We start from the raw sequence: 25,176 nt of genomic DNA, 5'->3' as shown, positions 1-25,176 counted from the left end.
TTTAATACCAAGCATAGCACAGGTGGGTACAGTTTGGTTCTTGACTTCAAGAGGCTCCCATTCAGTCTGGCATGGAGAATAGTGGTACAGACCAAGTGTGTGGTATTACCAGGGAGTCCATATTGTGTAATTTTAAAGAACTCGGGCCCTGAAGTTAACCTGGGTTTAAGTCCTGGCTCTGAAATTGGTAGCTGTGTGACCTTGGGAAATTACTTTTGTTGTTGTTGTTTGTTTCTTCATCTATGATGTGGGAACAGTAGTACCCGTATTATAGGTTAGACATGATGTTTCAATGTGTTATAATGGGGGTTAACATGTAAGTACTAAATAGCTCTTATCTTGCTGCTGCTGTCATGATGGCATCGGCCGAGGGTAGAGTGCGCTCATAAGGGAGGGATTCAGACACCTCCCATAGGCTCCTCAACCTGTCTTTGCTTCTGTCATTCCACTGAAATTGCTTTGGCAGATCAACAACTGCCAACCCAGTGGCTGATTTTCAAGCTTCGTCTTACTAGATGTCAAGGTATTAGCACTGATCCCTCACTTCTTCAAACCTTTGCTGTAACTTATTCTTCTCTTCTAATCTTTGCTCATCCCTCTTCCTACCCTCTTAGTGTTCCCAAGTACTGTCTCTTTGATCTTTTACTTTTTTTACTTGATACCTCCTTCCAGCATGAGCTCATTCATTTCATTAGCTTTTACTACCACCTAGATCAGTGCTGTTAAGTACAACTTTCTGTGATGATGGAAATGTTCTGTTCTGCTGTGTCCGATTTGATATTCACTAGTCATATGTGGCTAATACTACCAAAGGGCTGACTTTTTAATTTGAATTAACTTTTGAAATAGCCATATGTGGCTAGTGGCTAATGCTAGACTTTGGCCCACATTCATGTTTAAATGGACTGCCTGTGGCCTCAGGCACAGGCCATCTACAGGTCAGACTGCCTTCCAATGATGTGACAGTTTATTCCTGCTGGATAACTTGTACATCTTGTTCAGGCAAAGATGATACACTTTCTTAGCCTCTGAAGCTACCCTCAATGATGGGTTTATGAGCAAAACAACATCAACGATGACAGAAACAGGCATGGGATCACACCTGTTAGAATGGCTGTCATCAAGAGGAGAGAACAAGTGTTGGTGAGAATGTGGAGAAAAGGCAACCCTTGTGCGCTGTTGGTGGGAATGTAAACTGGTTCAGCCACTATGGAAAACAGTACGGAGGTTTTCCAGAAATTAAAAATAGAACTATCATATGACTCATCAATCCTAGTTCTGGGTATATATCCAAAGGAAACGAAAACTGGACCTCTAAAAGGTACCTGGACTCCCATGTTTATTGCAGTATTATTCACAATAGCCAAGATATGGAAGCAACCTAAGTGTCCATCAACAGTTGAATGGATAAAGAAGATATGGTATATATATATATATATATATATATATACACACACACACACACACAATAGAATGTTTATTCACCTGTGAGAAAGAAAGACATTCTGCCCTTTGTGACAACATGGTTGGACCTTGAGGGCATTATGCTAAGTGAGATAAGCCAGAGGGAGAAAGACAAATACTATATGATATTACCTATATGTGGAATCTGAAAAAGAAGGGTGGGGGAATGTGTTAAGGGAGATAAACTTTGGGGAGATGAGTTAAAGGGTATAAACTTACAATCAGAAGATAAGTTCTGGAGATCTAATGTATAGCATAGTGATTATAGTCAACCATACTGTATCATAAACTTCCGAGTTGCTAAGAGACTAGATCTTAAGTGTTCTCCACACAAAAAAGAAATGATAATTATGTGAAGTGATAGAGGTGGTTAGCTAAAGCTACTGTGGCAATCATATTGCAAAATATAAATGTATCAGATCAACACATTGTATGTCTTTAACTTACACAATGTTATATGTAAGTTATACCCGCAGTCCTTGGTCATTTGCAATAGGTTATTAGGGTCACTGGGGGCCTTCCCGTGCCTGTTGCTGTCAGCTGCTGACTTCCCCATAAACCTTGTTGACTCGTTTTATTAGTGTGTTTGAATCGTGCGATGATCAATATGAAATGTGAAATTATGAATATGAATCAATATGAAACTATGTGTTTTCAGAAGTCCTTTACAAATATACTTGGGTTATTACTAGAGAGTCATCACTGAAGTCTCCTTGGTGTTGTTGGAAGATTGCCAAGGGCAGTTTAGGCTGTAGTTTCTTGAGCCTGCAGCTTGACTACAGAAATTGGTGTGTTCAAAACCTAAGTTGTGAGATAGAATTTTATGTGTTGGAATTTCACTATGTCATCGTGTGACATAGTGTAAGTTTGATATAGTATTGGACTGCTCTGTATGTAACCCCATTCAAGGATTTTTCTCTCCAAATTCCCCAAATTTCTTTGGGTGAGAAGTGCAGTGAAAAGTATTAAGGTGAGGAACCCATGTATTTCTGCGTGTGTAGCAGTGGCGTGATGGTTACTTATGTTACACTATTTTTGAATCACTGAAAAGGGAAAATAAGTGACCCAGGTTATTTATGTTTTCCTCTAGAACCTATTGAATTGTAAACTCCTTCAGGGCAGGTGCTGTGTTTTATAGTTCTTTATATACCAGGCCGGGCATGATGTTTTGTTAGCTTAGATGCTCAATAATGATATCTGGCTTGGTTAGTCTTTCTAAGAGATGTAAAACATAACCACATTTTATGTATAGTACTGGGACTGCATGTAAGAGCTGGAATTGTGCTTTTTCCTCCTTTTTCAGATATTAAATTTGTAAATATGCAATCACCTTTTTGACTTAAGTGACAAACCAATTTAGAGGGTAGTAATAAAGAGTAGTAATCAAATTATGCAGGAAAACTTAGTGGTGATTTAATTATTTAAAAAAGAGTTTAACCATCAATAAGTTAAAAATTAAATTTTCTTTATTTAGCTTTTGCCCTGTAATTAATTTCGGACAAGTATGTGTGTGTGTTTTTTTGAATGAGATTTTGAAATGTGGATATTTTTGTGGCTCATGTTTAGTCTGATTTGGAAGGACATGGTGTATAAGGCTTGTGGCATGTACTAACGCTTAAATTCTACAAATAAAAATATAAAAACTATTGATTACATTTCTATTTTACACTTAAGCAACTTTAAAAAAAATAAAGGGGGAAACTCCCTAGCAAAACATATATTTTTGTGTTAGTCAGTTTTCAGAAATTACAATCCCCCCAGCTTCTTATCACCTCAACTTTTAAGATAAGACTTTGTACTCAGTGTTATAACACTTAATAACCGTTCAATTGGAATTATACTTATCTTTCTTTTTATTTATTTTATTATTTTATTTTATTTATTTTTTTGGGCTGTGTTGGGTCTTCACTGCTGCGCATGGTGAGTGGGGGCTACTCTTTGTTGCGGTGAGTGGGCTTCTCATTGTGGTGGCTTCTCTTGTTGCGGAGCACGGGCTCTAGGTGCATAGGCTTCAGTAGTTGTGGCATGTGGGCTCAGTAGTTGTGGCTCATGGGCTATAGAGCACAGGCTCAGTAGTCGTGGCTCAGGGGCTTAGGTGCTCCGTGGCATGTGACATCTTCCCGGACCAGGGCTTGAACCTGTGTCTCCTTCATTGGCAGGTGGCTTCTTAACCACTGCACCACCAGGGAAGCCCTATGCTTATCTTTCTTGTTAAGATTTCATTTCCAATTCCTTTGCCTCATAAACAACTCAGAAACTGCTTCATTTCTACTGTAAGTCTTCCTCCCTAGGTTTGAAACAGCTGCTGTCCCACGGAGCGGCGAGGACTGAGGGAAGGGAAGGGAAGGGAAGGGAAGGAAATTGAGCCTGGGTTTGGGGTCACAGTGACCAAGGTTCCATTCCCAGCCCGGCCACTCATCCGCTCTGGCAGATCACTTTTGTGACACTCAATTTACTGATCGGTAAGATGGGATAATGGCTGATGTATAGGATTGTTGGGTGTATTAGTAACTATGGTAATGCTCAGTAGGTGACGGTGGAAATGGTGATGATGTGGGCTATATGATATGGTTACTTAGGGATCTATTTTGCATCTTGGGTTCTGTCTCAGTCAAGGCCTCTTTTGGCTTAAAGGAACATAACAATATCTAGTTTAACCTTAGAAAGGGCAGTTGTAAAGATGCACAGGGCTATCGCCTGGGATCAAGCACAGTGAGTTTAGCTGCTTCACTTGGATTGGAGCTGAGAACTGAAAACGGGCAGCTTGTCTCATTCCCTTTTCTGGGATCATACATTTTTGTGGTGCTTCTTACCAGGCATTGCTCCACTGTTGTATCTCTGCATTGTATCGCTTCTGCTACCTTGATTTTCACACAGCCAAGCCCAGAGTCTCACAGTTCCAGGTATACATATATGTTCTTGGTCCTGATTCTCATCTCTGAATCCCAAGTCCACATTTCTGGGAGAGTGAGGATTTAATTGGCTTTGCTTGGATTTAAGTGTTGACCTCTGCTCACCTCAGCTGTGGCAGGGCTGGCTCACAAAGAATGATGAAGATTGCTGGTCCCACCCCTATGACATAGAGAAGGGATTGTGTGCACGAGACAGATAAACCCAACAGGTGTCTGCCATATCTGCACATGTGGGACTTTGGTGATGCTAGGCACTGGAAGACTGAGCTTGCCCAATTTAGTTGTTTCTAACCCTGGCTGTATATTAGAGTCACCTTGGGGGTAGCTTAAGTACTTATGGCAGGCCCTATCTTTGGGTATTCTGATTCAGTTGGTTTGGTATATTACTCAGGTACTTGTATTAGGAAAAGAAAACAAAAACTCTTCAGGTGATTCTCATATTCAGATTGGAAAACCACTGGCCTAAATGTTCCCTGTGCTGTGATATGTCTAGGAGTTCAAAGATAAGGGAAACAAGGTCCCTGCCACTGTTAAAAAAAAGGAAAGAAGAAAAAAAAGACAAACCCACAAACTGCAAGACAGTGAGTGATCAATGACGCAAAGGAATTTTTTTTTTTATATACACAGAACATTTTTATTACAGAATAAGGATATAGCACAGCAATAGCAGAAGGATATGCAGTGAAAGGGGTCTGGCGATCTCAGGCATAGGCTGACACACAGGACACGTGCTGTCCGCAGGTCTTGAACCACCACCGGCATTCATGCAAAGCATTTTGGTACCAGGATGCCCCAAGTTTGTTCATGCTGGGGGTCTCTTACCTACATGACTAGCTTCCCCATCACCACCTGAAAGGAATAAGAATGACTCAGTGGGTCAACTCCTTTTTTTGGGTAACTTTTATTTATTTATTTTATTTTTGGCTGCGTTGGATCTTCGTTGCTGCACGTGGGCTTTATCTAGTTGTGGCGAGCGGGGGCTACTCTTCGTTGCGGTGCGCGGGCTTCTCATTGCGGTGGCTTCTCTTGTTGTGGAGCACGGGCTCCAGAGTGCGGGCTCAGTAGTTGTGGCGCACGGGCTCAGTTGCTCCGCGGGAAGGTCGTGTGGGATCTTCCCGGACCAGGGCCAAGAAACTGTAAACAAAAGGGCTATGGGCGACGGAATTGGGATCTTCATTTCTTGATGATACTGAAGGTTCACCCACCCTTACTGTAAATTTATATGTGCAATACCTACTCAGTCTGTTTTCTTCCCTCACATTGTATTCTCCCCTTTAGCTGTCAGTCTCCTGAGGCCCAGGCAACATGCTGGCTGTAGGGATGGTGCTGGGAAACTGCCACTGCTTGGAGTTCTCAGCCCCAAAGAAAAATCACAGCATGTGAGAGGCCCCAGCAGCTGAAAGGAGGGTGGTCCAATACAACTGACACCCAGCAAAGCAGAGCTGCTGGCAAAGTGGATTCAACTGTTATTTACTAGTTAAGTTGATTACTTATAACATGTTTTTATGCATAAACATTTGTGACTGTTCTGTTAGAAGAATAAAAGCCCATGTCCTTAAGATGGCCTGGGATGGATCTGCCCCTCCTTCCTCTTTGATTTGTTTCATGTTGCTGTTGCCACACTGGCTCCCTCCTTCCCTGAACCCTAGAGGTGCTCTTTCTTAATGGCCATTGTTCTCCCTGCTCTTTTATCTGAAACACTTTCCCTGATTCCTTAGTCCGCTCCAGTCTGCTCAGATGCCACCTTCCCATTCAGACTTATGCCTACCCCAATTCCCACGTTTTAAATTGCAACCCTGCTTTCTGGGCCTGCCTTACTTTGTGCTAATTTTCATTTTTAGCAGAGCTCTCATCACCTTCTAACATCCTTTATAACTTATTAATGTGTTTGTTGTCTGTTCCCCAATAGAAGGTAAGCTTCTTTAGGACAGGAATCTTTGTTTTATTTACTGATGGTTCCCTTGTCAATACATAGAAATGTTTAATATTTGTTGAATGAATGAATGTTTTAGGAATCTGTCATTGTGTAAAAATGACAAATTCTGTACTACCACTTTTACCTAAATCATGGCTTAATTTGACTTTAGGTTTAGATCATTGCTATAATGTTTGCATGTTCGTTAGCAAGTATTCATGCACATATGATTAACAATGCTGCCTTTTCTTCCTGTCAGCATTAAATACCTCTGTTATGGTGCTTATCCCACTGTCTTGCATTTTGGTTATTCATCTACTTGTCTTGCTGCTCCTTTGGTTGTAAGCTCATAAGGGCAGGGACTGGGTCCTCTTTTTATATATATATATATATATATATATATATATATTGGCCCTAGACAGCCCCCCATCCCTTATGTCTCTGACTCTACCTCCTAGCACTCTTCTTTTTTTCTTTTAAAATTTATTTATTTATTTATTTATTGGCTGCAGCAGGTCTTAGTTCTGGCACGTGGGATCTTTTGTTGCAGTGTGTGGACTCTTTGTTGTGGCGTGCGGGCGTCTCTCTAGTTGTGGCGCTCAAACTCCAGAGTGCATGGGCTCAGTACTTACGGCACATGAGCTTTCTAGTTGTGGCACATGCCTTCTCTCTAGTTGTGGTGTGCAGGCTCTTTGTTGCAGCATGTGGGCTTGTCTCTAGTTGTGGTGCATGGCTTTTCTCTAGTTGTGGTGCGTGGGCTTCTCTCTAGTTATGGCGCTCAGGCTCCAGAGTGCACGGCCTCAGTAGTTGTGGCACGTGAGTTCTCTAGTTGTGGCGTTTGGTTTCTCTCTAGTTGTGGTATGCAGGCTCTTTGTTGCGGTGTGTGGGCTTCTCTCTAGTTGTGGTGTGTGGCTTCTCTCTAGGTGTGGTGCGCAGGCTTCTCTCTAGTTGTGGTGCTCGGGCTCCAGAGCACACGGGCTCAGTAGTTGCAGCATGTGAGCTCTCTAGTTGTGGCACGTGGGCTCCAGAGTGCATAGGCTCAGTAGTTGTGACGTGTAGGCTCCAGAGCGATTGGGCTCTGTAGTTGCAGCATGTGGACTCTCTAGATGTGGCACGCAGGCTCAGTAGTTGCAGCACGTGGGTTTAGTTGCCCCGCAGCATGTGGGATCTTAGTTCCCTGACCAGAGATCGAACCTGCGTCCCCTGCATTGGAAGGTGGATTCTTAACCACTGGGTGGGTCTTCTTTGTATTTAATATAGTGTCTTGCACATGTTGGCAGCCTAATTGTATTGTGTAGTAGAAAAATAGGGTTATGAGGGACTTCTCTGGTGGTCCAGTGGTTAAGAATCCACCTTCCAATGCAGGGGACGTGGGTTCGATCCCTGGTCGGGGAACTAAGATTCCACATGCCGCAGGGCAACTAAGCCTGTGTGTTGCAACTACTGAGCCCCCGCACCACAACTAGAGAGAATCCCGCATGCCGCAACGAAAGAGCCTGCGTACAACAACTAAGACCCAGCACAGCCAGATAAACAAACAAACAAATAAATAAATAAAAGAAAAAAGAAAAAAAGGATTATGAGACTAGGTCTTACTTGAGCAATCATGTCTTATTTCTTATACTTTGTTATCATGTCTTCATTTGCATTGAGTTATCAAGTGAGTGATATTTATCTTAGCTTTCTTTTTTAAATTTATTTATTTATTTTTGGCTGTGTTGGGTCTTCGTTTCTGTGCAAGGGCTTTCTCCAGTTGCAGCAAGCCTGGGCCACTCCATCGTGGTGCGTGGGCCTCTCACTATCGCGGCCTCTCCTGTTGGGAGCACGGGCTCCAGACGCGCAGGCTCAGCAGTTGTGGCTCACGGGCCCAGTTGCTCCGTGGCATGCGGGATCCTCCCAGACCAGGGCTCGAACCCACGTCCCCTGCATTGGCAGGCAGATTCTCGACCACTGCGCCACCAGGGAAGCCCTACCTTAGCTTTCTTAAGATGGCATGAGATAGTTTACATTTATAATAAGGAAAAATGATAGATTTCTTTTATTTCTGACATTAATAAGTGTCAAAGTAGAAAAATAAAGCTAAGTCAATATATTATTGTTGCCACAGAAATTGAATTTGTGTCAAAAGGATTTGTGCTTGTGATGTAGTGATTCATATAGTTTTCTTGGAATTAAGTCTCTAGCAGGTGACAACATCAATAATTCACAAAACCAAGGAGACTTTTCAGATTGGTTAATTTATATATGTGGCTTAGAAAACAAATGAATAATGTACTTAATGTATTCTGATGTATTTGAAAATATGCATTAAAAATCCAGCCTATTAAAAAGTCTCTGTTCACAGTATTTATTAGATTTTTTAGATTTTTATTTCTTTTACTGTCTCATACATACATTTTTGTTTGAAAAGGAACAAATATATATTTTCTGTTTAGCGTGAAAAGTATTATCCATAGTAATTAAAAAAAACTTTTCTCATTATAAAAATAAATATGCTCATTCCAGACAGCTAAGAAAATACAGAAAAATGTAAAAAAAATTGTTTCAAATCCCACAATCCAGATATATAAAATTAACAGTGGTTCCTGTCTGTTTTTTTTCCATAAATGTGTATATTAATGAAGTTAGAATTATATTGCAAATGCAATTTTAAATACAGCTTTGTTTCATGTAACATTATATTGTAAGCATTTTTGCTATGGTAAGACTGTAATTTAATCTTTCACATATTCTGGGAAGTTTTAGGTTGATTACAATTCTAGCTATTTAAAATAATGCTGTAGTGATATATATCTATGTATAAGAATACTTGATTGTATTTCTTATTTCCTAAGTATAGATTCTACAAATAGAATTACTAGGTTAAAGAGTAATTACTAGTAGAATTACTAGGTTGAACATAGGATTTGTTTCACCAAATTGTTCTCTCAGAAGGTTTCACCAGATTTATTTCCTTATGGTGATGCTAAAATGTAAACAAATAAAATCCTTCTCAAATATAGAGCAGTGTGATGCGTGGTACTATATAAGTCTCAGGAATATCCAGTCTAAATTCGTGTCTTAGACATGACATCTAAGAGGCTGAGGCACTCTCAGAAATAACAAAGTAATTAGATAAACTTCAGGGTGATTTTGGAAGCTCTGGGACCATTTAAATCCATCTACAGCTAATATCTTACTTTTCAGCCTTCTCCAGATAATGAAAAACGTCTTGGGTTCTGATGACCTCGAACCAGACCTACCTTGTAAAGGGGTTCAGGGATTTGAATTGTCTTTTCCTGGACCCATTGGAGAAGAGTTTTTGATCTGGTAATTTAGTGAAAGAAACTGGAACAGCTTGAAGAGAATATCTTAAAATAGGTATGAAGGCTGTGTTACTAGGATTAGTCATTATGTTTTCTCTTTGAAAGAAAAGGAGCACTAGAGTTCTGCTAGAATAAAAAATGACTTGTTAGGTGTTCAGCCCCTGTGATGTGTAATTCAGGTGAGAGTTACAAGTAGCAATTTGAGAATTGGTTTTTCTGGAGAGGTGGTTGTTTTCGAGCAGTTATGTGGTAGACTTTTGATCCTTTTGAAAACCTTGTGCCCTCAGAAATGAATCTTTTCATGTCCGTAAATGGTTGAATGATGCCTCCTTCTGAAACCTGGTCTTTCACAAAGAAGGAGTCATGGAGAAGGCAGGTCTGGATTCTTGGATGCTAAGGTGCATAAGCCTTGGAAAATGGGCAGTGGACAGGTGTTTATCATCCTAAGATGGGCAGGATTACAATTTTGAGTAAATGAACAGATTAAAAGATGCTGGTGAGCTTTTTCTGATTCTCACCTGTTCGTAACATCTCTCTTACTTTTCTCCACCTCAAACTAAAAAAATGACCACATGAAGAGCGAGGCAGCTTAAAAGCTTTACTTTATAGTATCAAAGAGCCAGCTCTACTCTTGTCCTCAGAGCTGGGAAAGCTTCAGTATTATTTTTGGACCCTCCTGAGCTGTTAAATCTGGAGCCCTTGAAGAACAATATTTTCAGATCTAGGTGTGTTGTGTGGTTGCTGGGGAGATACCTCTTCGACCCATCCACAGGTGTGTTTAGTGTCACAGTTGCTAGTAGTATTATTTTACATTGCTACAATCTTTATAATTGGCATTGATATTAAAATAAAGACAGGTGTGTGGATAAGAAATGTTACTAGATTAAAACACGTATTTATAAGTGTATTAGTAGAAGGGAATAAGCTGGACTTTAAAACAAAACTGAGCAGATTATAATTATGATTAAACAGATTACGATTAAGAGAGGACTGAGCCTGGCCCTTTCCCCTTAAGGTGTAACTGTGTTCTGTTGATCAGAACCTGTCACCCGTTTTTTCAAGCAAATAGTGTCATGTCGTGGTTTGATATAATGAACAATTTTTGATACTTAAGTACTAAATATATGCTTATGAGATTGAATTATTGTACCTTAGAGAGAGACTAAGTATTTGAATAAGTGATGCAATTGGTGATTCATCCTGCACTCAGAGATTGTTGAATTTTCTTAAATCAGTGCTAATTGGTGCCAGTCACTTCAGGGCACTAAAGCCTGTCCCAACCGTACCAGCTCCCTGTCTCTCACTTCTTTAAAATCCTCTGTGCTTCCTGTCTGCACCCTTTTTTTCATTTGTTTCTGCGACATAGATTTTAAATGAGGCACATGACAGACGTTGGTCTGTGTGCAGCCCAGGGGATGTTTAATGCTGATAGTGGTGGAGTGTGGTCCCAGACTCGCTGCAGCAGCAGTGCCCTCGAGCCCCTTAAGTGTACAGGTTCCTAAGCCCCACCTTAGACCTACTGCACCAGGATCTTGGGAAGCTGAGGTCCTGCCATCTACTTTTACAAAGAAAGTCTTGGTGTTTTTCTTGTGCACACTAACACGCGGAAAACCACTTGGTTTGGAGGGTCTAGTTTATGAGAATTGGGTCCAAGTCACTTGTGTTCGGAGGCTTTAATCTTTTTAATTTTTCCTCTTGTTGCTAATTTCTCATAATGACCCAGTTAAGTGGTGTAAACTTAATAGAATTAAATTGCAACAGCTAAAGATTATTCTAAAATATTACTGTGTATTGCCTCTGCTGACAGTGATCCGAGCCTGCTAGCTTGATGCCTGGTGGGCCTTCACGTGTCTAAGGACATCAGTGGACAGAGCCTTTGCTGTCTGCTAATCCACATGTGCCAACCAATGAAAGAAAATGTAAAATTTGCTAAAACGCTTAGGTTACAGCTTGGAATCTTTTTTTCATTGCATGTGAACCTCAGGGGTTTGTATGTTGCTTTGTATTACATAATTTATTTGGTCTTTGTTACTTATTTGTCAACTAAGCTGGTGGTGGTGTTCTCCATACCTCGATATTGACAGCATTTTGCACAGTGCTCTGTAAGCTCTGGATCTATTTTTTGACATTATGTACTGTCTTCAATAAAGGTTTTGATGCCTTGCTTAAATGGGAATATAGAGGACAATGCTCTGTGTTTCTGTCAAAACTGCCCCCCCCCCCTTTTTGATTCTATGTTCTTTTGAAGAAAAATCTATAAAGACTTGTTCTCTCTTTCAATTCCAGAGTGATCCTCTTGACCATTCATCCTAGGAACTGTCATTAGCAGAAAACCCGTCTACATGTAGAGCTGCTTTCTTTTTAGGGAGAAATAGAATTAGCAGTTTGAGAAACATAGGGCCACATGAAGAAGGGTGAGGTTTGGCTTGGGAAAAGAGCCCCAGTGTGCTTTAGTACCACACCTTAGCCAATTAATTACCAGTGGTCCTGTGTTCAGAGTTGTTTATATTTTGATATTATCACCACTTTTATTCTATCTCATTGTCATAAAGCATTAACACTATAGAGTCATAGGCCAGATAATGTAACTAAAGGTCACAAAGTCACATCTAGGTGTAAGTGTTTTAATATATCTAAAATTGTATGCTTTTAACTTTTCTCTCCCCTGGCAAATATAACCCTAATGTTGCTATCAGGTTGTTATTTTTAAGAGTGTTCCTATTTGATTCCATTTAATAGTGGTTTTATGATTCTGTTTCCTACTTGGTATGAATGTTAGCAAATTCTACCCATGAACTGGATTGATATGGGCAGTTCCTGTTTTCCCCAACCAGACCATGTAGTAAAGAGCATGCTGGTAGCTATAAAACAGAAATACTTCATTTATTTAAGTGTCTTAGTTAACCAGACATTTGAACAGTATTTCAAGTACTAGTATAAAAGCAATATTTTTTTTTTTTGCGGTACACGGGCCTCTCACTGTTGTGGCCTCTCCCGCTGCGGAGCACAGGCTCCGGACGCGCAGGCCCAGCGGCCATGGCCCACGGGCGCAGCCGCTCGGTAGCATGTGGGATCTTCCCGGACCGGGGCACGAACCCGTGTCCCCTGCATCGGCAGGCGGACTCTCAACCACTGTGCCACCAGGGAAGCCCAAAAGCAATACTTTTTTATAATAAAGTTTTTTTTTCTTTTATACATTAAGGATGTCACCCTTGTAGTTTTTTATCTCCAAAAGCAAGGCCAAAACCCCACAGAGTTATCTGAGGATTTTATGTCAGTCGTCCTCTTCTCCCTCTCACTCCACTTTTTAGAAGTCTGTAATCTAAACAGGTAGGACTTTGAGATAATGTAAACTTTACAATAAACTTGAATTAATATTAGCATTCAAAGATCCTACAAAAGGATGCCACTTGATCTAACCTTTACATTTTTTCACTAAATAGTGTTTCTTTCTTTTTTTTCCCCCAATCATATTTGAAGTGGACTGTGATTAGACATTTAAGTTTGTAGGGGAAATTACTCACACTTAGATCTACTCAAATTTTTTAATGCTAGCTTGTGTTTAGTGGTTTCTTTCAGATTGCATGTGGGTAAACAAATACCTATGTAATCTCTGTTTTCTGAAAGCTGAATCTTGAATCGAAACTTATTCTGTCTCTACTGTTTAGATATAGAAACCAACATTTTTAGATGAGTTTTCCAGCTGTTTACTCTGTCAGTCAATATCTCTAGTTCTGTCATGGGCCCTTGAATTTGCTGTCATCATGCCCTACTGGCTTATCTTGCTGGTGGTAAGAATTGATAGATAAGTGTTTCCCAGAAGAGAAGGAATAGTGAACCTGACCTTAACTTCTTGCTTGTCTCTCAGACTGTTAAACTTCGCACGCTTACATCCCTTTGAGTTTTCTTATTTTTCTATGTAAGCATTATAATTCTGTTGTAATTCATTGCGTGTTCTTTTTTGTGAAAGATTGTGTATAATAATATAGCTTGTAATTGGACTTACATGCATGCCTGTATAGTGTTTAAAAAACAGGCCAAGCATTTAACAAATTAATTGAGTTGCTAGATCCTCAATGAAATAGTTTAAGGATATTAAAAAAAAATTAAAAAAATACTATGACCAAAAAAATGAATCCTTATGTGTCTTGTTTCTACTCAAGAGTGACTACTCTTTTTCTGTAAGTTATGAGTCCAACTCTAATTTAAAAGCCTGTCCTATTTTAGGCCATTGAAGGTAAATAAAAATGTTCCTCTTGGTTATTTACATCTTCTGAATTTTACATCATGTAACCTACATTCCCTACGTTTTCTGTATAGTACTTTCTGTATCTTCTGTGCAGTTTTTAGTTCATAAATCTTACATAGGCCCTAGTGTCATTTCTCTTAAAATTGTTTGTCTGCTTTCATTGTTTCTTTTCTCTTCTTTAACATCACTTTGTGGCATTTTCCTCAAGGCAACTCAAACTGGCATTTTGGAATATTTCACTTGTGTTAGTACATGTTTTCGCTTTATTGTGGCATACTATTCCAAGTAGGATTTCTGCATGATACTTTTTCATTAGCCTTTCTTTTCAAGCATTAGGCCACTTAGAATGCTGTCGTGTCAGAAGTTGGCTCTATTCCTTTTTTCTTGTCAGAGGAACTTGAAATTATCCCTTTCAGGTGTGATGTGAGTTGTGACTGGGGTGATACCTCTGGTTGGAGAGGGAGAGAGCAATGTGGTTAACCAAATGCAGTGGGCTGGAAATCTCTACTGGTGGGAAAGCACACATACAGTAGCCATGTGGATTTGGGTTCAATTCTAGTCATGCTCTCTGGGATGAGATTGTGACCCTAAGTGCCTCAGGATCACACCCACTCTCACGGGCCTCTGTGCATACTTGTTAATTTCAACTGCTGAAGTTAATAGTGATTAAAAGTAAATTTTACAACCCAGGATTCAACATTAAACTTTTGTTAATCCAGTATTATTATTTCTTTGCTCCTAGGTCAGCATATGTGGTCTACTGATCACGTAATTCAGTCTAGAACTGGCATGATCACTTATCCAGCTGCATTCTCTTTAGTATAAGCGAAGCTCATGCTGTGTCCCTCCAGTTACTGTTTTTCCTGCCGTAGAAGAAGGAACATCTTCTCTGAAAGGGTGGAGAATCTGGGATAGTGATTTACACTGTACAAATTTTTAACCTGGATCATCATCGAGGTAGATTCATGAGCATAAAAGTGCCATCATCAAAAAATCTACAAACAAATGCTGGAGAGGGTGTGGAGAAAAGGGAACCCTCATACACTGTTGGTGGGAATGTAAATTGATACAGCCGCTATGGAGAACAGTATGGAGGTTCCTCAAAAAACTAAAAATAGAACTACCATATGACCTAGCAATCCCACTACTGGGCATATACCCTGAGAAAACCATAATTCAAAAAGAGTCATGTACCACAATGTTCATTGCAGTTCTATTTACAATAGCCAGGACGTGGAAGCAACCTAAGTGTCCATCAACAGATGAATGGATAAAGAAGATGTGGCACATATATACAATGGAATATTACTTAGCCATAAAAAGAAACGAAACTGAGTTATTTGTAGTGAGGTGGATGGACCTAGAGTCTGTCATACAGAGTGAAGTAAGTCAGAAAGAGAAAAACAAATACCATATGCTAACATATATATATGGAATCTAAGAAAAAGGAAAAAAAAGGTCATGAAGAACCCAGGGTCAAGACGAGAATAAAGACGCAGACCTACTAGAAAATGGACTTGAGTATACGGGGAGGGGGAAGGGTAAGCTGGGACAAAGTGAGAGAGTGGCATGGACATATATACACTACCACATGTAAAATAGATAGCTAGCGGGAAGCAGCCGCATAGCACAGGGAGATCAGCTCGGTGCTTTGTGACCACCTAGAGGGGTGGGATAGGGAGCGTGGGAGGGAGGCGCAAGGGGGTGTAGATATGGGGATATATGTATATGTATAACTGATTCACTTTGTTTTAAAGCAGAAACTATCACACCAGTGTAAAGCAATTATACTCCAATAAAGATGTTAAAAAAAAAGTGCATTCTAGTTACAAGCATGAATGATAAATTTCATTCTGTCAATAAATATTGAATTTATTGATACCTATTTGCCACTTATTCCATTAGATGATGATTGCTAACACATATCCTTTTATACTTTTCGTAGACCTGACCTAATTTCCCGTTTAGGAAATGTGCTTGACACTTTTCTCTGCCCTTTTAAAGGTCTAATGCTACAATGAATAAGAAGAAGGAGAATTGGAAATTGATTCCAGCTACTTAAATACAAAATCTTCCCCAGCTCCAGAATTTATAAAAACTTGGATTGTTTTTTCCCCCTAAATGCTTAATATTGCTTTCGCACTCCACTTTGCAGGAAACTAATTTATTCACTTTCTAAAGTGGCCTTGTGTATGTCTAGCAAGGAAATTGGCAAAAGTGTTCTCAAAGAAGTAGCAATGAAATTGAAAAGTGTCTACTGTCAATAACTGGTGATAAATCAAACCGATGTTAAAGATGCAAATAGTCATTCCAGTACTCTCTTCTCTTATATTAGAATTGTTTAAGTTAATTAGCCAGCAAAGTACTTCATTATGTATTATGCTGCATGCTAATGGTAGATTTAAAGTTTCACTTTTATAATTTGAAAAAATTTCTGAAAATCTTATTTAAACCCCTATATCCATTGCATTCTAAGTCTGTATGGTAGCTAATACTATTATTTGGGAGAATATATTTATTGTACTACAGTGCGGTTTCTAGTTTGTGAGGTTTACAAAGATAAGAAATTTTAGGAGACTATCACATTCAAGGTAATTTTTGTCCATCTTTTTGAGAAAGTGATTAAAACAATATATAATGCATTTTTATTAGACTGTCAGAAATTGAATTACATTCAACTTAGTGTTGTAGGATTTTAAATGTACTCTATTAACTAATATTAAAAAAGCTGTTATAAATTACTGATATGATTGGTTTCTTTCATTTGCAGCATTTAAATATTAGGACACTGACAGATGATATGGTAAGATTATCCTTGATGTTTCCTTTGTTGTGAATCTTAACTAACCACGTAATGTTGATGGTGTGCTGCACTAACACCTTTGAAATTGCTACAAACTGCATGTTTTGGAAATGGACTCTTTTTATAGTGCTAAAGTAAGAGGTAGAACTGGTTGTGAAATACATTAGATTGTTGCTTTCAAATAGTAAAAGGAACTAGTCAATATGTTAATTTAAAAATTTTGTTTAATCACAAGTTGTTAGTCAACTTGGAATCATTCAAATCATCTCTCTTTCTTTGAGGGTGAATCGCACACTTCAAAAAGAGGTACAAAGGATAGCTAAAGACATGTCAGCTTTTCAAAAATATGTAGTTGCTAATTAAAGTAAACCAGACTAAAATATCACACATATATTTTTAAAAAGTTTTGTTTAAAAACGAGAGAACTAAGCATGCCTTATCCTATATTCTGCATGCTGAAAATAGTCAGCTTTCTTGTAAGTACGTAACATTTTATATCACCGTTACAGATTCTTATATATTCAAATGAATTTTTCTGAGAAGTATATTTTTGAATGTAACTCTTGGTTAACGGTAAAAAGTAACAATGAGAATAACAACAAGACCCAAATAAACAGTAGCACCAAAAATACAGAAGCATGATAAGGAGGACCAAGCACAGCACTTCAACAACTAGGATTTGAATTCAGCTTCACTTTATGTCAAATATGAGACAGTGCCTAGAACTCACTGAGCACTCAAAATGTGTTTAGCACCCCCAATATCCAAAGTAACATCTTAGTCACGTGGTTTAGGTGGGCATAAAAAGATGAATGAGATGTAGATCTGGACATGCACGATTTAAAAAATTGAATCAGAACGCTATGTTTTATTCCTCTGGATAGTATCTAAGAAAAGGATATTTATGTAAACTTTTCTGGATAACATTTATTTCTCATAGGATAATATTCAGAAATGGTAGTAATATTGAGCACTTATGCAGATTATGTATATAACTTCTCACCCTGCAAGGTGGGTGATGTACTTATTGTAGTGCGGAGTGCTTTGGGGCTCAGGCAGCCTAAGTAGGTAGCTTACCCAAGTATGCACAGCTCTCAAGTGGTGTAGCTGTGGCTTGAGTCTTGTTCCATGTAGCTCCAAACCCACACACTTGCTGTGCTGACTTAGCCTTCAGATGGCTCCTAAGGCCAATAATAAAACCATGTGCAATTATTAAGTATTAACTTTTATGAGAATCTACAGTGGTATATTTGCAGAGCCTTATTGAGGTATAATTCACATAGCATGTAGTTCACCCATTTAAAGTGTATGATTCAATGGTTTTTAGTATATTTGCAGAGCTATAGAACCATCACCACAATCAATTTAAGAACATTTTCATTACCCAAAAAGAATATATATATATTCTTTTTATATAGAATATACTATATAGAATTTTTATATAAAATATACTATACCTGTGAATAGTCTCTCCCGAATTATTCCCAACTCGCTCAGCCCTAGGCAATGTCCAGTCTACTTTCTGTCTATAAATTTGCCTCTTCTGGACATTTTATATAAATGGAGTCTTACGTGCGCTTTTGTGACTGAATTCTTCTACTTGGCATAATGTTTTCAAGGCTCATCCATGTTGTGGTGTGTGTGAGTGCTTCCTTTCTGTTGATGAATAGTATTCTATGTTATGATATTCTTGAGGTTTGTTCATATTTTGTGGGCACTCTACAGTTTTTTTTTTCCTCTTTTCATTCAGACCCCACCCTTACCTTTGTTTCATGACTCTGTCTCTGCACTTTGCCAACCCATAATCTCTATTCCAGGTTCTAGAAACAGAGTCATGTTGTGGAGTGGCTTCAGTGGGCCACTCTGGAAGCCATCGTGATCTGATCTTACATTAGTAAATGGGTTCCTCCTCAGTGAAGACTTTCTCTGTCCATCCTATCTCCACTCCTTGCCTCTCCCCTCATCCTTACCCCTGGTCTTGGTAGGGTCAGAACTTTTGGGTTTTACCATAGTGCCCTGTGCATATTTTTATCAAAGCAGTACATGATTTATGGTCTGTCTTTTTTTTTTTTAATTTTTATTGGAGTATAGGTGACTTACAATGTTGTGTTAATTTCAGATATACAGCAAAGTGAATCAGTTATATATATACATATATCCATTCTTTTTCAGATTCTTTTCCCATATAGGTTATTACAGAATATTGAGTAGAGTTCCCTGTGTTATACAGTAGGTCCTTATTAGTTATCTGTTTTATATATAGTAGTGTGTATATGTTAATCCCAATCTCCTAATTTATCGCTTCCTGCCATATTTCCCCTTTGGTAACCATAAGTTTGACTTCCAGATCTGTGAGTCAGTTTTTGTTTTGTAAATAAGTTCCTTTGTATCATTTTTATTAGATTCCACATATAATATCATATAATATTTGTCTTTCTCTGTCTGACTTACTTCACCTAGTATGATAATCTCTAGGTCCAACCATGTTGCTGCAAATGGCATTATTTAGTTCTTTTTTATGGCTGAGTAAAATTCCGTTGTATATATGTACCACATCTTCTTTATCCTTTCCTCTGTCGATGGACATTTAGGTTGCTTCCATGTCTTGGCTATTGTGAATAGTGCTGCAGTGAACATTGGGGTGCATGTATCTTTTCGAATTATGGTTTTCTCCAGATATATGCCCAAGAGTGGGATTGCTAGATCATATGGTAGCTCTATATTTAGTTTTTTAAGGAACCTCCATACTGGTCTCCATAATGGTTATACCAATTTACATTCCCAATTTACAGTGTAGGAGGGTTCCCTTTTCTCCATACCCTTTCCAGCATCTATTTGTTTGTAGATTTTTTTTGATGTTGGCCTATGGTCTGTCTTTCTCACTGGTTTAAACCTTTTGAACACAGAGACAGTGTGTTGTTATTAATACTTCCAGGCATGTTGTCTGGCACATGTTAAGCATTTTCATAAATTATTTCAACAAATGAAAGAACAAGTCTCTCTTTTGATAACCTGCCTGGTATTGTGGTTTCCTGGGATCTGGGCCTGGCTTGGTCCTGGTCAAACTTCCTGGAGATGGAGTCTTGCCTTTGCACAGAGTAGAGAAGCTTTGACCAGCACCTGATGTCAGCCTTTCTGACCACCTGGCTGGATTTCTGACTGTTGCCTTGACCTACCTTCATCTTAGATGTTCACATGATTGACTGTCCTGGATTCCTTGCTACCCTCTCCTTCCAGGGAAAGATTGAGCAGGCAGTCTAGTTTAGGCAGCTGGCCCATTGTTGTGGAGGTCAGAGAATAAGCACGGCTCTCTTGAACAGGAGACACCGACAACTCAGTTCTTTCTTGGTCATTGTTGATTGATGCCGTGTGGAAAGAGAATCGGACTTGGAATCAGAAGACTCTCGGTGGAAGACAGAACTTCACTTCTTAGCTCTGTGACCTTGGCAGATCAATTATTAGATTGTTCACTTGTCAGTGAAGCAGGACTTATTTTATACCTTCTCTGCCTTCCTCACAGGGTTTTGGTGAGTCTCATTTAAGCTCAAGTATCTTGACTACTGCATTCAGTTCTGTCCATTTTTACCCCCTTTAAAAAATACTTTCCGATGTATGGACAGAGGGGTGGTGTGACTGACTTATTTGCAGTTGACCCTCACAGGGTATGTGTGTTACAGAGCAATGCAGAGCTTTGAGGAGGGAGAGGATAGCTGGATATTTTGAGGGCTCTTTAAACTATTTCTGGTGAGTCAGAGCGCAGGGAAGCATTTGCCATTATGCTTTGATGTGTGCTAGCGATATGTTTTGTAATTAAAGTTTGCCACCCCTGCAACGTGTTGCATGTGTGCTTTTAATTTAGAACTTCCTAAAGTGAATAGCCTTTTTTGGGCAGGACTTGAGAGAAGAAATATAAGAATGGCATCTGCTGTAGTCATATGTTTGAATAACAGCATTTTAAAAACATTAAATTGAAACATCCTGGGAAACATTAATGTTAGAAACCCATCTCTTTAGGTTGCTCTGTTAAAGGCCTGCAAAAGTACTTCACATTTCAAGGTTATTTCTTAAATTACTGTCAGAATTTAATTTCATAGGACACTGTTGGGTTAAAGGAATGAAGTATTACTGTAGCCTTGAGGCCCCTAGGCAGATTTAATATACTTTAAACAGCGTTTGCTCTACGAATATTTGGGCACCCATTAGGTATAAAGTGCTGTCCAAGGTGCTAGGGTAATACAAAGATGAAAAAAATCATTTTGCTTACAACGCTTCATTGTTTATACCTGGGTTGAAGGGAAAGCTTTTTCCTTGTAGAGGCAAAAAGGTTGGGAGGAGGACAGTGAAGGGGGGCACGTGTGAAAAGGTAAGCTGGACGAAATTGAATGTGGGTGTCAGAATGCTGAGTTTTCCATCAAAGTGTCCACTGGGTGTTTCTGTGGGGCAGGCGTTATTTTTGACCTGCTTTTTTCTCCCTTGTCCCTCACAACTATTTGCCTAAAGTACAGCGCTCCTGCTGATCTTCATCTCTCCTTTCATCTCTCTGCAGCCAACGTTACTGTCATAATCCCTTGTGTGGCCTGCAGCGATGGTTTTAAAGCTTTTTTGACTAGGACCCACAGTGAGAAACACACTTTATTTTGTAGCCCAGCACACATACAGAAATTCTCTCTGTCAAAACGAAAGTTTTTTTAAGAACCAATATTTAATGTTTCTAAGCATAATGAACTCTAATCATTTTCTTTTCCTTCCTTCCTACTCCTTTTTTTTTTTGCGGTACGTGGGCCTCTCACTGTTGTGGTCTCTCCCATTGCGGAGCACAGGCTCCGGACGTGCAGGCTCAGCGGCCATGCCTCACGGGCCCAGCTGCTCCGCGGCATGTTGGATCCTCCCGGACCGGGTCACAAACCCGTGTCCCCTGCATCGTCAGGTGGACTCTCAACCACTGCGCCACCAGGGAAGCCCCTTTCTACTCCTTTTTACTCCTCTCCATTCCATGAAAAAAGAGAAAGGTGATCCATTCCACTAAATTGACTTCAAGACACCGGATAGTCCACACTTACAGCTAGCAGACATCGTCCTGTACAGCAACTAGAGGAAGTTCTGAGATCTCCATTAGTGTGTGCTCTTCATTACATGTAGGTGAATGTAGGGGAGCGGGGTTTGGGTGCCAGCTCTGCCATGTACTAGCTTTGAATGTCATTTAGCTTTTGAGCCTTGGCATCCTTGTTTATAGGGGTTTTTATAAGAGCTAAATTAAGTAATATATACTAAAATGCTTGGTAAACCATGCATTCACAATATTAGTGATTAGTAATATGTACTTTTAAAAATTGAGGTATGATTTACATATAATATAATGTATTAATTTTAAAAGTGCAGTCTGAATTTTGACAAATGTATACAATCATGCATACACTACAGTTATATAAAACATTTCCATCACCTCAGAAAGTTTCCGCTGTGTCCTTTGCAGTCAGTTCTCTTCCCCCTTCCCAGCTCTTGGAAAATACTGATCAGTTTTCTGAACTATACAGTAGTTCATTTTCTAGAATTTCATATAAATGGCATTACATTGTATTTTGCCATTGTGTCTGGCTTCTTTTACTTAGCATAATGCTTTTGAGACTCATCTAGTGATTGGGTGTACCAGAAATTTGTTCTTTTTGTTACTGAATAGTATTCCCTTGTTTGATAATACTAAAGTTGGTTTATATATTCAACAGTTTGGGTTGTTTGCAGTTTTTGGCTGTTAGGAAAAACTGCTATGAACATTTGAGTGCAGTTGTTTTTGGACATATGTTTTCATTTTGGAGGGCGAGTCATGTGTTTTTAACTTTATAAGACACTGACAGATTGTTTCCTCCAGTGACTAATTATGTTGGACATCTTTTCATGTGTTTATTTGCCATTCCTATCTTGTTTGAAATGAAATGTCTATTACTAAATATAGGACTATTCAAATTTTCTGTTTCTTCTTGAGTGAGACCTGGTAGTTTGTCTTTTAAGGAATTCTTTTCCATATTACCTATGTTGTTGAATTATGAATTATTTGTGATATTTCCTTATCTTTTTAATGTAGGATCTCTATTTATTTCCCTTTTCCAATTCTGATATTGATAATTTGTCTTCTGTTTTTCCCCTGATTAGTTTGTCTAGAGGTTTGTCAATTTTATTTATATTTTCAAAGAACCAGGTTTTGGTTTCACTGATTTTCTTTATTTTATTTTCATTTATTTGTTAATCTTTATCATTTCTATACTTTTGCTTTATTCTTTTTCTGGCTTCTTAAGGTGGAAGCTTAAATAATTGAGAACTTTGTTTTCTAATAAGAATTTTATGCTATAAATTTCCTTCTGAGAGCTGCTTTAGCTGCTAATCTTCTGAATATTCAAAATAGTTTTAAATTTCCTGTTGATTTCTTCTTTTACCCATTGATTATTTAGGTATATGTTGTTTAATTTTCAAATATTTGAAGATTTTCCTGATATCTTTATGTTACTTATTTGTAATTTAATTCCCTTATGGCCAGTGACCATACTTTGTGTGATTTCAGTCTTTTTCAATTTGAGTCTTGCTTTCTGTCCCAGAATGTGGTCTGTCCTGGGTGGATGTTCCATGTATATTCTGCTTTTGTTAGAATTGGTCCATAAATAGTTAATAGGCCAAGTTGGTCGATAGTGTTGTTCACATCTTCTATATTCTGATTTTCCGTCTGCTTTTTCTAAAAATTATTGAGGAGTGTTGAAATCTCCAAGTATAATTTTGGATTTAAAATTTTTTCTTTTTAGTTCTTTCAGCTTTTGCTTCATGTTTTATGAAGCTCTGCAACTGAGTGCATATACATTTTGGAGTGTTGTTTCAATTTATCATTATAAAATAATCCTTTTTATCCCCAGTGATATTCATTACTTTTTAGTCTTTGGAAGTTTAATGGATTTCTCTGCTCTGCCTGATACAGTTATTTCCTTCCTCTTTGAAAAACAAAGATTTCTTGGCTTCTGTGGCACCAAACTATAGGTTTTCATATCCCTCTGATTTTTCCTTTTCTATCTGTATTGTGTGTGTTTTTCCTTTGCCTATCTTAAAACTATTGTCATTTCTCAGGTTGCTTTCCTGAAGCCGTTGCTCCTCTCCTGTGTATATAGTACTTGACTTGGTATATCTTTGTGTATATCTCTGTCTATGATCTTTCCCTCAAGTTGAGACATTCATGCATTGACCTAGAATACCTTCACATGGATGTCTCATTTGTACTTGAAACTCTATGTGCCCCAAATTAAACGCTTTACTTCCCTCTTAAACACATTTCTATTCCTATATTTTCATAGATGGTAACTTCACCCTTCCAGTGTTTCTGATTATTTCTTGAATATATTCTCTTCTCTCAAGTCTTCTATGAGAGCACCAGTCCCTTTATTATCTCGTCAGGACTCTCACAACTTTCTATTGCTTCCTAAAAAGCCAACCTCCTGCACAGAAACCAGAGTGACCTATCTAAATTGCATGTCTGACCATATTTTATCCTATTTGAAACTGCTTAATTGCAGTTTCTGTTATCTATAGGTCAAGCCTAAAGCTTTTGGACATGGCACATAAGGACTCCGTGGTAGAACCCTGCTTCTCTAACTTGGTATACGTCTCTCAGTCAACATGCAGGAATCTTCCAGGGAATAGAAAGATGTAAGATAAGTTGCTGGAGAATTTACTTAGAGAATGTAGAAACACAGCTGCTGATCGGAAAAAGGAGTGTTATGTGATGGTAAGGACAGTTAATTACTAACTATGTGCCAAGTAGCATTCCAAATGTTAGCTTTATAAACACATTCAGTTTTCACAACAAGCCTCTGAGTGGGCATTATTATTATTCCCTTTTTCAAATACAGAGAAACTGAGGCAAGAGATAGTATAAGAAACTTGTTCAAAGTCACATGAGGCAGCTGGGAAAACTGGCAGACTGGCCCCAGAGAACATGATCTTTACCAAGAGAGTTATACTGCCACTTAAGTCCTATCCCTTTCTCCACTCAGAGTGCCAGTGTAAAATCTAGACGTATTCAATATATCTCCTTATTTTCTGCTTTTCTCTTGCAGCCACCAATATGAGACTACTGACCTTGAAACTGATAAGGGAAAGTTGTATCATAACCATCGATCTTAATCCTGAGAAAATTATAATTGTAAAGACATATTGTATCTAAGAATTTTTCTGTGATAAGAAATGAACTGTTTTGAATATTTCTAGTAAACAAAACTGAAAAGGTCTGTCCGAAAGGAATAATGATATATGTGTGACTGAGAGATGGCAACAGGTAAAGGATATAAGGTTTCTTAATTGCAAAGGACGTAGAAAAACTTCTGTATGGAAATCACAGATCTAGCAACAACGGCAGCCTGCTGCCAGGTATATGTGCAGGCTTTCCTGGTTCCCCTCGGGAATGGGGTCTTAGAGACGCTGAGGGGTTCATGGTCTGTGTGTGCATTCTGATGGGTGCTTTGAGAAGCTTTCCCTGTTCTCTGTGGGCCTTCAGA

General features: G+C 38.8%; 1 protein-coding gene across 4 annotated transcripts in view; it reads left to right on the top strand.

The window, feature by feature from the left end:
• The window catches only part of DIAPH3 (diaphanous related formin 3), a 556,147-nt gene that overhangs the window by 11,976 nt on the left and 518,995 nt on the right, over window positions 1-25,176 (top strand). The window contains exon 2 of one of the 4 annotated variants that reach the window (XM_065896252.1): window positions 16,616-16,648. The exons of the other annotated variants lie outside the window; for them this stretch is intronic. Coding sequence (XP_065752324.1) covers window positions 16,616-16,648 — 33 coding nt within the window. The remainder of the gene's footprint in view (window positions 1-16,615; window positions 16,649-25,176) is intronic. 4 annotated transcript variants of the gene reach the window in all.

Source organism: Phocoena phocoena, chromosome 18, assembly GCF_963924675.1.
Source record: "Phocoena phocoena chromosome 18, mPhoPho1.1, whole genome shotgun sequence".
NCBI classification, from domain to species: domain Eukaryota; kingdom Metazoa; phylum Chordata; class Mammalia; order Artiodactyla; family Phocoenidae; genus Phocoena; species Phocoena phocoena.
The sequence above is the reverse complement of the archived record's forward strand: the minus strand, read 5'-3'. Positions and strand labels throughout refer to the sequence as shown.